General features: G+C 34.3%; 1 protein-coding gene and 1 long non-coding RNA gene across 2 annotated transcripts; both read left to right on the top strand.

Moving 5' to 3' along the window:
- Positions 1-1,399: 1,399 nt before the first annotated feature.
- Positions 1,400-4,085, top strand: LOC129940539 (uncharacterized). The gene is made up of 3 exons (XR_008780704.1): positions 1,400-1,598; positions 3,506-3,755; positions 3,815-4,085. It is a non-coding gene; the product is annotated as an uncharacterized LOC129940539 (long non-coding RNA).
- Positions 4,086-10,636: 6,551 nt separating this feature from the next.
- LOC129951626 (uncharacterized) lies at positions 10,637-14,081 on the top strand. Its single transcript, XM_056063876.1, has 3 exons — positions 10,637-10,751; positions 10,996-12,531; positions 12,643-14,081. The coding sequence occupies exons 1-3, from the start codon at positions 10,637-10,639 to the stop codon at positions 14,079-14,081; spliced, it is 3,090 nt and encodes a 1,029-aa protein (XP_055919851.1).
- Positions 14,082-14,893: the final 812 nt, after the last annotated feature.

The raw sequence follows: 14,893 nt of genomic DNA, 5'->3' as shown, positions 1-14,893 counted from the left end.
TTCTGGAAATCATTTTTTATTCGTAAAATTTTCGAGGTGACATTTTTTTTCAGTTTTCAGATAAAAAACAGTTAATTGGATTTTGTTTCCAAAAATATACTATTTTGGTATCGCGTTATAGCAGGCATGGAAGTTAAGGAGCATAATATTTTTAGGCAGGAATGGTTTGACGATGAGTGTCTAAAAGTCGTTCGCTTTCTTAAAGGTGCTGAGGGAATTCAACACATCTCTTTTCAAAATAATGTATGCAGATGCCAATACAAAAAAAGAGGCTGGGATGCGACCCACACTCAGTACCGGCGTTAGGGTAGGGCGCGGTTGGGCGACCGCCCAGGGGCGCCGGATCAAAAGGGGCGCCGCAGGCCGCGGCGCCCATTTTCGTCCGGCGCCTCTATCTGATTCTTTATAATTTTCCACAGGCACCCCCTTATTGTTCCCTCGCTCATTGAGCAAGGCCCACTAGGTCAAAAAAAGACAAGAACCGTGAGGGATTTTTTTTGTTTTCAAGTTGCCTCACTGTCAGCATGAATTGAAAGGAAACTCAACATGAAAAATATTATGGTAAAACAGAACAGCATATTATTTTATAGCATAACAATAATTCGAGTTTTTCCGTATTTAACTACACCTATCGATAATTTCCCATATTAAAGCAGAGGTTTACTATTAGAGTTATTTTTTTTTAATACATGGTAACAGTCATTTAACTTAACGACAAAAAATATTATATAGTTTCTTGTCTTTTTTCGCCGACCCAGCCTACTTACTTGTAATTTTCCCAAAATTTAGGTAAAAATTGTAAGTTGGCAGCACTAGAACGTTGTGTTCAATCGGTTTAATTTCTCGGGAATCCCCGACTTCCCAAACATACATACCCTGGTTACAAGAGGAGATCGAGGAATCGAATCGAATCGAATTGAGATTTCGATCCAGGTATATGGTGGCACTGAATCGAGGAATCGAATTCAAATGGAATCGAAATGACATTTGGGTTTTATTTGTGTGCGTACTGCTACGTGAATAACTTTCAAATAAATTTCACATTTTATAAAAATGCTCTCAACACAAAGACGCGCGCCAAATTAAATTCAGCTTAGAACAAACAAGAGGGAAAAAAACTCATCGCACGCACACAAGCAAAACCTCACACACCAATAACTCGATTCCCCGATTCAGGTTTACAAACAAATTTTCGATTCGATTCACCTCTTTCAGTGGGATTGGATCGAGTAATCCTATTTCGATCCGATCCAGGTCTATACGGCGTTAAATCCTGATTCAATTCGGATTCAATTCTCCTTGTAAACGCGGTAACAGAAACAATGTGTTTTTCTATGGTCGGGGATTCCCCGGGATCTATCTGTTTTTAATTTTTGACAAAACAGAACACAATCATCTTCTTGCTTGACATAAGTGGACGCTCTTAAAATAATTATTCGATTGTTTTAAAACAAACAAACACAGTAATCAAACGTTTAACGCTACGTTACGATGCTCTTGTTCCAACTACAGAGTGACATTAGTTTTGCCTATTTAAAAAGTAGACAAATAAATAGTGTATAAGTAGGTGTTTAATTTTTGACGGATCACATCAATAAGTAAGTACAAATTTATTTTTACTATCTATACTACACACTCCCTAATACTTAAAGTATATAAGATGTTAAAATAACAGGTTAATTATTGAAATTGGCTCCAGGCTCTCTATCTTTGTAACACCCTAACAGGGTGTCACATAATTGTTTTATATAACTTTGTGTAATTGTTGTAACTTTGAGACGTGCAATGTAAATAAATAAATACTATGTTTTTCGGTCTCTGCTATCTATTAATATTTATAAAATTTGTTTATATGTTTATACGTTTGGGCAGCATAATCTCTGGAACGTCAATAGCGTTGTAACGAAGTTTTATTGCAATCAATTCATTTTTATAAATGTTTCGATATTCGATTGATACAGATTTAATTTGTTGCAGATTTTATTTATTACAACTAGAAGGTACAAAATGTCTGAACAGGGTGATTTTATCAAAAGAAAACCATCTGGGTCAGAATATAGGAAACGGAAAGCGGAAAAAGAAAAGGAATTTCAAAAAACAAAGAAGTTTATGAATATAGATAAATATATCAGAACAAAAAATCAAGAGTTGAATGTGGCATCTACATCTGCAATAAAAACGAATGCATCGGCAGTGGAGCCTCTGTCTGGCAAGTCCGATGGAATAGCTACTCAAGAGATTGTGGATGAAAAATCCCGAAGTGAGGGAGCAAGTTGTGCTACGATTACAGATGCTGCTCAAGAATCTGTTATTGATGTACAACAAATACATGTATTAGATGATGTTGATACTGTTGTCCCGAATATAGCGGATCCAGCTACTTGGCCACCTATTCGAAATAGCAAAATAATTGATTATATTATAAATACCGGCCCACTGCAAACTCACTGTGATGATTATCCGAAAAATGATACAGGGCGACATTTTTCTAATTCTCATTTCATAAAAAAACTAGCAAACAGTGAGACAATTCAGCGTCGTTGGTTAGTATACTCCATTTCCAAGGATCGAGTTTATTGTTTTTGTTGCCGGCTGTTTGATAGTAGCTCAACGTCGAGTTTAGTATCTGAAGGATATAACGACTGGAAACACTTGTCTGAAATGTTAAAAACTCACGAGAATAGCACTTCACATAAGAAGTTTTACCTTTCATGGATTGAAACTGAACTACTTTTAAAAATAGGCAAAACAATAGATTGCCAAGAGCAATATTTGATTAAAAAGGAAACTACAAGATGGAATAATGTTTTATCTAGATTGATGCATATTACACTTTATTTAGCTGAAAACAATATGGCGTTCAGAGGTAATTCTGACAAATTATATACGCCAAATAACGGAAAGTTTTTGGGCTTAGTACAATTACTAGCTAAATTTGATCCAGTTATGCAGGAGCACTTGCGATTAGCTATGAAGGGTGATATTGCAGACCACTACTGCGGAAAAGACATTCAAAATGAATTAATAGAGCTGATGGGTAAAAAAGTGAAGTCAGAAATCATATCACGCGCAAAGAAATCAAAATATTATTCTATTATAGCTGACTGTACACCGGACATTAGTCACGTAGAACAACTTTCACTGACAATACGATTTGTTGATATATCATCAAATGACGATAAAATATCAGTAAAAGAGCATTTTGTAGAATTTTTGCCTGTAAATCAGTCGACTGGTGAAAAACTAACTGAAGTTATTATTGATATTTTAAATAAACACGGACTTGAATTGAACGACTGCAGGGGTCAGGGTTATGACAACGGGGCGAATATGAAAGGGAAAAATGTTGGTGTTCAAAGGAGAATTCTAGACATAAATCCCTTAGCTGTTTATGTACCTTGTGGCTGTCATAGCTACAATCTCGTACTATGCGATGCCGCTAAGTCTTCCGTAAAATCAGTGACTTTGTTTGGGGTACTTCAGAGGTTGTTCACATTGTTTTCAGCTTCTGTTCATCGATGGAAAATTCTAACCGATAGCCTGGGATTATATACTCTAAAAAAGCTCAGTGACACACGTTGGGAAGCAAGAATAAGCAGTGTCAAAGCAGTTCGTTATCAAATTAGTGCCATCCATGACGCTTTAATTACTTTGGCAATTGAAACTCAGAAAACTGATGTTCAAGTCTCTCATGAGGCTACTACTCTAGCTGAACAGTTAAAAGATTTCAGTTTCATAGTTTCATTGGTTGTTTGGTATGACATACTTTTTCAAATTAACGTCGTTAGTAAATCTCTACAATCACCAGATATAGATCTCAGTAAATGCACAGAAATGTTGAAAAAATGCTGCACTTTCTTGGAAGAATATAGAAATACAGGCTTTAAAAGCGCCATTTCAACTGCAAAAGAATTGGCTGAAGAACTGGAAGTTGAACCTGTGTTTAAGGCCACAAAAAGAATTCGATTTGTTAAGCGTCAAGCTGATGAAACTGCCCGCGACGAGCCTATTGTTTCTCCTGAAAAGAAATTTGAGGTAGAATTTTTCAACTCTCTCTTGGACGCTACATTAATTTCAGTTAATGAAAGATTTGAACAGTTCAATGAGTACTCGGATTGCTGGTCTTTTTTGTACAATATAAAACAGATTCCTGAAAAACCCGACCTTGTCAAACTCTGTAGTGATCTCCAATTGAAATTAACTGTGAATTCTAAATCAGATATAGATGGTTGTATGTTGTGTGATGAACTCATAAGCCTGAAATCTTTTTTGCCTGATCAGAATGTGGCTACCCCTGCTTATGTTTTAAATTTTATTAAAGATCGCAACTTACAGGAACTGTATCCAAATGTATGGATAGCATTTCGAATATTACTGACTATACCTGTAACGGTTGCTAGTGGAGAAAGAAGTTTTTCCAAGCTAAAGCTGATTAAAACATATCTACGATCGACAATCTCTCAATCTAGATTAACAAACTTAGCAACTTTATCAATCGAAAACGAAATTGCAGAAAACATGGACTTTGAATGTCTAATAAAAGAGTTCGCCGATGTAAAGGCTAGAAAAGTGAAATTTTATTAGTTTTTTAAATAAATGTTTTTTTTAAATAGATAGTTATTTCATTGTACACATTGCCTTTTTTCGTATGTAATTGAATTGCAGTTAGGGGGCGCCGAAGAATTCTCGCCCAGGGCGCTAGTAGTGCTAAAACCGGCACTGCCCACACTGATAGCTTCCCATCCCGTCTGTCGATTTGTCTTGCTTAAAAGTTTGTCTATATGTACTAGTATCAGTTTGGACTGTTTGATTTTTATATAAAAATCACTAAATATCGAAAACAATATTTTCTGTAAAATAAAATAAGTTTGAAGCCAATATTTTTAATTTTTGAAAACCTATTTGAGTCGAAAGTAAATTTTTACCAAGTTTTAGTATTGTTTTTTTTTAGAGTGTTATTTTTTGAAAAAAAAACTGTCAATTCAATTCAATTTTCAAAATTTTACTAAATGTTAACAACAATATTTTTTGAAAGATAAAAGTAGTTAAAAGCCAATATCTACAATTTTTGAAAAGATATTTGAGTCGAACATCAATTTTTACCAACTGTTATAAATTTTTTTTTAAGGTTTTTATTTTTTGTAAAAAAACTGTCAATTTGATTTTTCTCAACATCTTTCAGAATGCTTAAAACAATATTTCTTATAAGATAAAATAAGTTTGAAGTCTAACTTTCAAGTTTTTGAGAAGATATTTGAAACCATATTCAATTTTTACCAACTTTTGTTAATTTTTGTTCGGTTCTTAATTTTTTATAAAAAAAAACTGTTGATTCGATTTTTTCAAAATTTTACTGAATGTTGACAACAATATTTTTTGAAAGATAAAAGTAAATTAAAGCCAATATCTTAAAGTTTTGAAAAGATATTTGAGTCGAAAATCAATTTTTACCAACTTTTATTATTTTTTTTTAGGTTTTTATTTTTTGTAAAAAAACTGTCAATTCGATTTTTCTCAAAATTTTATTGAATGTTAAAAACAATATTTCTTATAAGAAAAAATAAGCTTGAAGCCTAAATTTCAAGTTTTTGAAAAGATATTTGAATCGATATTTAATTTTTACGAACTTTGAGTAATGTTTTTTTTAGATTTTTATTTTTTATAAAAAAAACTGTCAATTTGATTTTTCTCAAAATTTTATCAGATGTCAAAAACATTATTCTCCGTTGCTCAAAATTGTTTTGGAGATGAAATCATATGTAAGTCGTTAAATTTAGGAGGTGCCAATTTTTTTTTCAGTTTTTTTTGATTTAGAAAAAAAAACCGTTAGATAGTTTTTTTTTCAAAAAATAAACTTCTTTAAGATCACGTTACAGTTTATTATATTAAATTTAATTCAAGTCTCTAGCGTTTTTGGTTCGTAAGATATTTAGGGTTAACCAAAATTTTCACCTTTTTTTTCAAATTGCTATGGTAAAAAATCCACCCACGCAATTTTGTTGAGAGCCCTTTCTACTTCTTTCTGCCTTATTATCTGTATAACAAAATTTATTTGAAGTCGATATCTCTTCTGGTTCTTGAGCTTCGGACGACGAAAAAAACGTCGCGAACGTACAAACGTACGTACACACCCACGCACAGGCATCTTTCTAAAAATCTTTTATTTTGACTCTAGGGACCTTGAAACGTCGAGAAATGTCAAAATTTTCAATTTGACAAATCGGACCCATTACAGTAACTTCCTATGGGAAGTTAAAAAAAGAAAAAGGCTGGAGCGTCGTTTTAAATATGACAAAGTCATCCGCAGAATTTTGGAAAGCTGTCAAATCTATCAACGGAAGAACCAATTTAATTTCTGCATCGATGAAAGCGTCTGATCTCCGTATTTGTTTTACAAAATTACTCAACGCGCCGAAATTTGCACCGCTTTCACAGTACGCAGCTCCGTATTTCAAAGATGAATTTCTTGATCCACCATTCTCGACTACTGATCTAAAAAAATGTAATTGAAAATGCCAAAATGGGTACGGCTCGGGGCGAAGACCGAATTCCAGTAAAATTTTTTAAGAACTGTTTCATAGAGTTCTTATCCGTATTGACAGAGGAGTTCAACATGATTTTTAAGAGCGTAAACGTCCCTGAAAGCTTCAAAAGTTCAATAATATACCGCTTACAGAAAAAGGGGTCTTGTGATGTACCGGAAAATTAAAGGGAAATCTCCTTCTTGAATTCTTCCGTAAAGCTTTTCAGTACTCTAATTGTAATAGGTGTTTCGAGTTTTAATGAAATGCGTATTTTAGTTTCACGTTATAATATTCTGACAGTTTGTGTATTACATTTCGCATTGTTTCATTCACGCGTGAATTACTGATTTTATAATTTAGATTGAATTGTTTTGTTTTAATTAAATTCATATAAATCGAAATAACTTAAATAGAAGAGCAAGGTAAAAATTCGCTTGACTGGTTGTTGAGATAGTTAAACCTTGTGTTTTAATGTCTTGAAAGGCATCGCAGTCTAACGAATCTTTTTCCCGCTTTCATCATTGGTGTCAAATGTGCAGATAAAAATGTTAAATTGATTGAATTAAATAAATATATAATTTTGAGATACACATTTTGGTTTTGAAAGTTATGTTAATAACAAAAGAATATGTTGGGAAGCAACAATAGGCTTGCACATTGGACCGAAGAAAAGAAAATTCTTAATGCATTTCAAGCAGGATTTAGAAAGGGCTATTCGACTATAAACCAAGTATTCAGTTTGATAAACATTGCAGAGGACTTCAAAAGAAGGAAACACAAACTGTACGCCTTTTTTGTGGGTTTTCAAGCTGCGTTTGATTTAATCGCCCGCGAAGCTCTTTTTTATAAGTATTTTAAGCTTGGAGTTTCAAATAATGGTATAAAAATAATGTGGCCTACTTATAGGATGGGGAGTATATTTCCGAAGAGTTTTCAACAGAAATGGGAGTCAAAGAAGGCTGTGTGTTGAGCACACTACTATTTGTTTTGTTTATTAATGATATATTGGAGGAGGTCGGAGGAGGAATCTGGTTTTGAAGTACTCGGATACCAGGACTGATTTTTGCGGATGATATTGTTTTTTTTTTTATCTGAAGCGTTGCGTTGGAAGGAATGCAGCGTATGGTGAACAGACTGGAGACATACTGTGAAAATTGGAATCTGTCAGTAAATTTACAGAAGTCTAAAATTATGATATTTCGGGCGGAGGAGGAAGATATGCAAATAATGAAAAGTGGATGTACAAAGGTGAATATGTTGCAATTGTTCGAGAGTACAAATACCTAGGGCTTTTAATAACATCTAACCTCAACATAAAAAAGTATTTTGAATCCAAGCTACCGGAATCGAAAAGAGCAGTTTCTTCTGTGTGGAAACGTTGCATCGATAATAAAATTGTTGAGCATAGTTCAAAGCAAAACATTTTTCATGTGACAGCAGCTTCTATATTGCTTTATAGCGCGCAAGTTTGGGAATATTGCCAATACGAGGAGGTGGAAAGGTTCCTCAGGTATTTCTTAAAGCGCATTTTTTGGCTACCAATTTGCACTCAAATTTATATGCTACTTTTGGAAACAACTGAACCTCCATCGTTCTTAAGGACCTTAAAACTGTATTTTGGCTTCATTATCAAGGTGAGGGAAATCGACGTAGAAAGATTGCTGAGACAAGTATTTAAACAGATTTTATTATCCAGGGGTAAGTGGGAGGAGTTGGATCTTAGCTTAGGTGAAAGTATTTTAAAACGATAATAGAGAAAGTTAAGCCATGTCGCGTTTAGAAGTTTAAAGAGCTCAATTGAATGATTTACAGTCAACTAAACCTCCTCAACCGTTTCCCCAAAATTAAATTTAAAGTTAGAGGCGAACTATTAAATTTAAATTACATTCAGCACCGACCAGATCTTCCGATCCTATGCGACCTTTGCAACCTTAATGAGAGAGAAGATGTACAGCACTTCATTGCATGATGTCCTGTTTTGAAAGAGTTTCGTATAAAATATTTTGGAGCAGCTGTGATGGAATTGACCGAAACATTGGAAAATTGTATATAAATATATTACAACCGTATTGCGCTATAGACAATGTATAACAACATTTATTTGAAGTCGATATCTCTTCTGGTTCTTGAGCTATGGACGATGAAAAAAACGTCGCGAACCTAAGCACGCTGGCTGCACGTTCAGACATATTTCTAAAAATCTTTTATTTCGACTCTACGGACCTTGAAACGTCGAGAAATGTCAAAATTTTCAATTCGACAAATTAGACCGATTTCAATAACTTCCTATACTACCCTAAAGTGTTTTTTAACAAATCGTGATGTCATATTTACTTCGGACAGTCAACACGTTGACCGTTTACGTTCACGGTGAAATCGTATTTTAACAAGCCTGGAAGTGTGGATTGTCTTGTTGAAATTATAAGAAAGAGGTTCAAAAATGTTTTGAATTTTTAGAAATGACCGTTCCAGAAACCATTTAAAATAAATTCCAAGTCAATTGTTCTATAGTAGGTTATACCTCAGCTCCATTCCACCTGATGTACAGGTATGATGTCTTTCAAAAATAAGTAGGTCCTTTCTCAGATCATCTGGATCGTCAAGATTAAACTATTTGTCATCCAAAAAGACAATATGTTTCTAATAAATATGATTTTAAATCATGAAAATAATATTTTTATTTTTAAAATCATGAAATGAAAATAAAAATAAAAATAAACCAGCATAGTGTTCAAATATGCGTTTCGCCCCGGTGCAATGGTTGGGCTCATCAGAAGATGACCATTGTACTTTGTCTTGACGCATATTTTCTCGAATAAATCGGGTTCCATATAATATGAGCTACATAGAGCTACTGTGAATTATAATATGGTTGCTACAAGTCTTCAGAGTTTCTATTTGCATGGCTCCTTGTGTGCTTGCCTCAAAGCAAGTTTCTTTTTAAGTTTTCTGATATTTATCTTTTGGCCCTTATTTTAGTAGCTGATAAAATCGAATTTGGGGCAAGTCGTAAAATTGACCGCTTTTCTCATAATGTTGTTTTTTCTGACTTTTATTTTCTCCAATATTTTTGTAAATCATCAAGATAATTGATTAAAATTTTCTCGCTTCTGTTAAGTCTGCTAGCTATTTCACATTCTGAGAGTCCTAATGGAATAATTTTGAAAATACTTTTTTAATCGATACAAATTGAAACTTTATAATCACCAGATATGTATCTATTGACAGAACAGCTCTTCCAAATAAAACAACGCTTTAGGTTAATAATATGGAAATCTAGCCTAGACTCAATGCAAAACTTGTGGCATTTTGTAATTATATATTATTCTATTTGGTAACTTCTTTATTATTTTAGATTGAGATCCAACGTGTTTACATTTTAAACTATTCATCTATAAAAGTCATATATTCATGTCAGTTTATTAGAGGAGTATCTTAGTCTGTCTGAAATTAAAGGGAAAACAATTTTGTTTCATTTATCTTCTCTATTTTATTATTTCACCATCGGAAATCGTTTCGTTTATAAAATTAAACAATTTCATTTCACGCATCCTGCTTATATTTTATTGTTGTACTATTTCTACCTAATGTCAAAATGCCACTTTTACTTGTATCCATCAGATAAGGCGTTTCATTCTCTTTTGTTTTTCTTGTTAATTCAATGACATGGACATGACATGCCAAATAAATTTTCCTTATCTTTCACTGATATTTCCATCTAATTATGTTTTTGGGAATTTAATTTCGTACGTCATTGATTTGATTGATGCGCATAAATATACAAACAGTTGGAAAACGAAATTCGGGAAGGTAGGAATATTTCTGTAGTATCTCAATTAAAAGCGAATTTTCTTTGATGACAGGATTTATTTTATATTCTTAATAATAAATAATATTTGTTGTCTGTATACAATATGACAATTAAGGTGTTGCTCTAGATATATACAGCTATGGCTGAAATAATAGAATCATTTCTTACTTTTGAGTTTTACTATTTTTATGACTAAAGCAAATCTTTATTACGAATATTACTATCTCATTTGATGTCAATCTATCGAATAAAGAATCTAAGTTATAGAACTGCACAATATAATTCGATAAATTATAACAACATGCTTAAATGTGAAACAGATGATGAAATTGGTATGACATTAATGAACAAAATTCTGACAGCATGCAGTGACAGCAACAACTTGACAGAAACTGCACAATCAACCAACAACGTCGGTAATACAGTTCATGTGCCTACAACCAGTGCTGCAGTTGGGAGTGTAAATTGTAGTATTTAGTATTAATGCCGTCTGCCGTAGTTTAAATAATTCAAACTCAAGTAATTTAGACAGTATCCAAAAATATTTAAACATTTTATCTTATAATGTGTCAGGTTTGACCAATAAAGCGTTATTTAGTGATTTTTATAAATTTGTTAACACTTTTGACATAATATTTGTATTTGAAACTTTTGTAACAGAGAACAATTACACAAGTATAGATAATAAACTAATAGATTATAAGTTTATGTGGATCCCGGCAATACGAAGTCAAACAAGAGGAAGAGCAAGTGGAGGATGTTACTTTGGTTACAAAAAAGAGTTAGTAAACTTGAAGTGTGAGTTTCTCAATCAAAATCACCCAACGTACGTTAAATTGCAAATCAACAACAAAACCCTTTTGATACTCCCCCTGTACTTGAATTGCAATAATTGGGATGAGGACTTTGATAATCTCGGCGAGATATTTAATACGATTAGTTCATCGAAAATAATGCTGATTGGGGATCTGAACGGGAGAATCGGTCAAGTTGCAGGAACAATTAACGAAGCAAAAGGAATTAATAGGCAGACTAAAGATGTAGTGTGCAATACAAGAGGAAAACGAATAATTGAACTGTGTGACTCGTTTGGATTGAGAATTCTAAATGGAACAATGCCCAGTGACGTTTCTGGTGATTTTACTTTTGTTGGTGGTCAAGGTTCATCAACTATTGATTATTCAATGATAGGCGAAGATTGGGAACCCTTTGTGACTGATTTCGAGGTGCGAGAACTTCCATACTCAGACCATCTGCCGATAGTCGTTACCTTACGGATGACTGGGCATTCAACTGTGGTAAATAACATCGACCAATTACTTCCTAGACTCAACTGGAAACTCTCAAAAGCCTCTTTATACAGACAACGTTTGGACACGAATCTACACAACAGCCAAAATACGGACTTTCGCTTGCTAGATCAAATTGTTAAGGCATCTTATCCACAGCAGCAGATTAGTACTACACGAAACAAAATAAGGGTAGAGCCTTGGTTTGACGAAGAATGCCAGAAGGCACGCAGAATTTCATTCGCATGGCTCAGGAATTTCAGAAACTCACCTCAAGGTCAATTTAGAAACATATACATCGAAGCTAATACGACATATAAAAAACTGTGCAAAAGCAAAAAGCGAGAGTATGAGGAACGACAAGCGGCCAGGTTGGCCTCCTGTAATAATGCATCAACGTTTTGGAAACTTGCGTGGGAGCTAAATGGTAAAAAACCGCCAATACACAAAAATCTGTGTGCAAATATGCTAGCCGAACACTTTCGGAAACTCCTCAACCCAGAAATGATGCCATCGATCTGGCAATATGCAACACCTGGTATAACCAATGAAATATTGGACTCGCAGTTTACTGCACAAGAATTGGAGCAAGCGTTATGTACTCTGAAAGATGGGAAAGCAGCAGGCGCAAACGGTATCCCAGCCGAATTTTACAAATATGGCACTTCTGCACTTAATGATCGACTTCTTACGATGTTCAATAAAGTCATAGAGGGGAATTTGGTAGTGAATGAATTTCAAGAAGCTGTTATATTCCCAATACATAAGAAAGGATCATACGCGGATGCTTCAAACTATCGGGGCATTTCCTTCTTGAATGCAACATATAAAATTCTTACAACGATGATGCAGAAAAGGCTCAACAAGTGGATTAAGTCTCAGAACATACTGAAAGAGTTTCAAGCAGGTTTTAGAGCAGGCTACTCTACAATGGACAATATTTTTGTACTCCGAAGTCTTGCAGAAAGCTTTATCGTTCAAAAATAGAAATTATATGTATTTTTCATCGACTTTCAAGCGGCATTCGATACAATAAATAGAGGTGCCTTATTCTACAAGCTATATAACGCGGGGTTATCGATGAAATTTGGACGTGCGCTAGAGAATCTCTATAGAGGAACACGAGCGGCTGTATGGAATGGTGCAGAGTTGTCAGATTGGTTTGTGACCTCATCCGGAGTAAGGCAAGGCTGCACATTGAGCCCCACTTTGTTCTCACTTTTTATAAATGACCTGATTGATTATCTTCCTGGTGGCGTGGATTTCGCAGGAACACATATGAAAGCCTTATTATTTGCAGATGATATTGTCATGTTTGCGTATTCGCCGGAAGCATTACAGCTTATGATAAACAGGTTATATAATTATTGTTGCTTATGGAACTTAATCGTTAATACGCAAAAGTCTAAAGTGATGATATTTAAAAACGGTGGTGGAAGAAATGCTTCTAACGAGAAATGGTCATTTAACGGAGAAGCCTTAGAGTGTGTAACCGAATACAAATACCTAGGGGTAATTTTTACGAGAAGTTTGAGCATGCAGAAGCATTTAACTGTGAAGTTAGAAAAGGCGAAAACAGCCATTAACATATCACGGAAAAGATGCTTCATGAACAGAAACATTGCGCATAGCAGTAAACACAAGGTATTTGAAGCAGTATCGGAGAGCATACTTTTATATGGCGCACAAGTTTGGGGATGTATGAGATTTCAAACGGTGGAAAAACTCTTGACACACTATATTAAAAGGATATTTAGCTTACCAGTCAACACACCAAATTACGTGGTAATGCTCGAAACAGGACTATCACCTTTACACATAAAGACCTTGAAGTTGCAAGCCGATTTTCTTCAGTACATATTCAATTTATCAGAATCCAGATTAGTCAAGAAGGTAGCTATCAGTGCCATACTTGAACGAAACAGCTGGTATAGAGAGTGGTCAAAACTAGCTGAAGAATGCAATTTAAGCTTTGATTTAAACCTGGAAAACATTGGTAGTTGCAAGACTCTCTTCTACAATGTAATCTCGAAGGTGGATGAGAAATGTAGAGCTGAATATATAGCTGAAGCCTCCAGTTCCGTCTACAGAACAGTTTACAGTAGATTAAATCACAATTTGGCAGAGAAAAACTATTTTCATGACTCTAATAAGGTTAATGTTATCGCTACAATGGTCAGACTTCGCCGCGAGCTTATCAATCTGAACTTCATGCCTCACAGACCGGATCTACCATTAGAATGCAGCATTTGCAACATGAAAGAAAGAGAAGACGAAATTCACTTTTTGGGAAGATGCCCAACTCTGAAAGAAACCAGAAGAAGCGTTCTTGGAAGCGATGTTTTATCTGAAGAGCAAGTCCTGGACGAATTGAATCAAATGAACATTAATAGACTTTATGAATATTGTGTAATTGCGCTCAGATATAGAGCAAGAATAATTAACGAAGATTTTTGATTAAACAAACCTTTAACTGTATCTTATTTGAATTTTAAATTTTATTGGTTTCCATATAATTCCTTATTTTAAACACATATGTTATTTAAAACGGTTATATCTTTGTAATTAAATTAACATATTATAGTTGTAAATCTGGCAGACGGCAAATGCCATGTCATAATGATTTTCGTAAATGTAAATGTAAAAACGTTTCTATTGTTAAATTCAAATGTTGATCCAATAAAATCCAAATCTATCTATCTATCTATCTATCTAATTCGATAAATAAAATAATTGTTTGCATGTACCAAAACTATTTAAAATAAAGCTTGCAGACTTAAGATAGTAGTCATTTGAGTATATAGAATTTGTTTAATTTACTGATAAATTGATCAAGGTTACTATCAGCACCATAGTTCGATCTCCTAAAAATAGTTCAAATGTCTAAATTCCTATTTTAGCTTTTTTTATATCATAATTATGCCCGGCAAAATCCTCATTCAAACCCTCCAAGTGGGTGCCAGACGGGCAATGATCACCATAGTAGTCCTGTGCGTTTTGGCAGGATGGTGATTAGCTAAGGTTGAGTTGGATCGCTGAATTGTTGTAACTCCTCAATAGTGCAACGTGCGGAAACCCAATTTAATCATAGTTCAGAGGTTCCTAATTTCAGTGGTGGTGTGAGCGTACTAGTACGAAAACTGTGCCGAAGAATGAAAGGCTGGGGGACAAACCAGCCGTTAAAGAGCTCTTTCGGGTGCTGTGGCAAGGTCCGTCATATTTCTGCCTTACCCCGGCAAGTGGCTCTGCCGGGGCTGACCGTCTTTCCG

The sequence above is a fragment of the Eupeodes corollae genome, chromosome 1 (genome assembly GCF_945859685.1).
Source record: "Eupeodes corollae chromosome 1, idEupCoro1.1, whole genome shotgun sequence".
Lineage (NCBI taxonomy): Eukaryota > Metazoa > Arthropoda > Insecta > Diptera > Syrphidae > Eupeodes > Eupeodes corollae.
Note: the sequence above shows the minus strand (reverse complement) of the source record. Positions and strands in the feature narration are given on the sequence as shown.

Bases quoted from the DNA above. Each gene is read 5' to 3' on its own strand.
- LOC129951626 (XM_056063876.1), top strand. From the start codon at position 10,637: ATGCTTAAATGTGAAACAGATGATGAAATTGGTATGACATTAATGAAC. The intron at 10,752-10,995 runs GTAATACAGTTC...CTTTTGTAACAG, and splicing joins ACAATCAACCAACAACGTCG to AGAACAATTACACAAGTATA. The intron at 12,532-12,642 runs GTTTTAGAGCAG...TCGACTTTCAAG, and splicing joins ACTGAAAGAGTTTCAAGCAG to CGGCATTCGATACAATAAAT.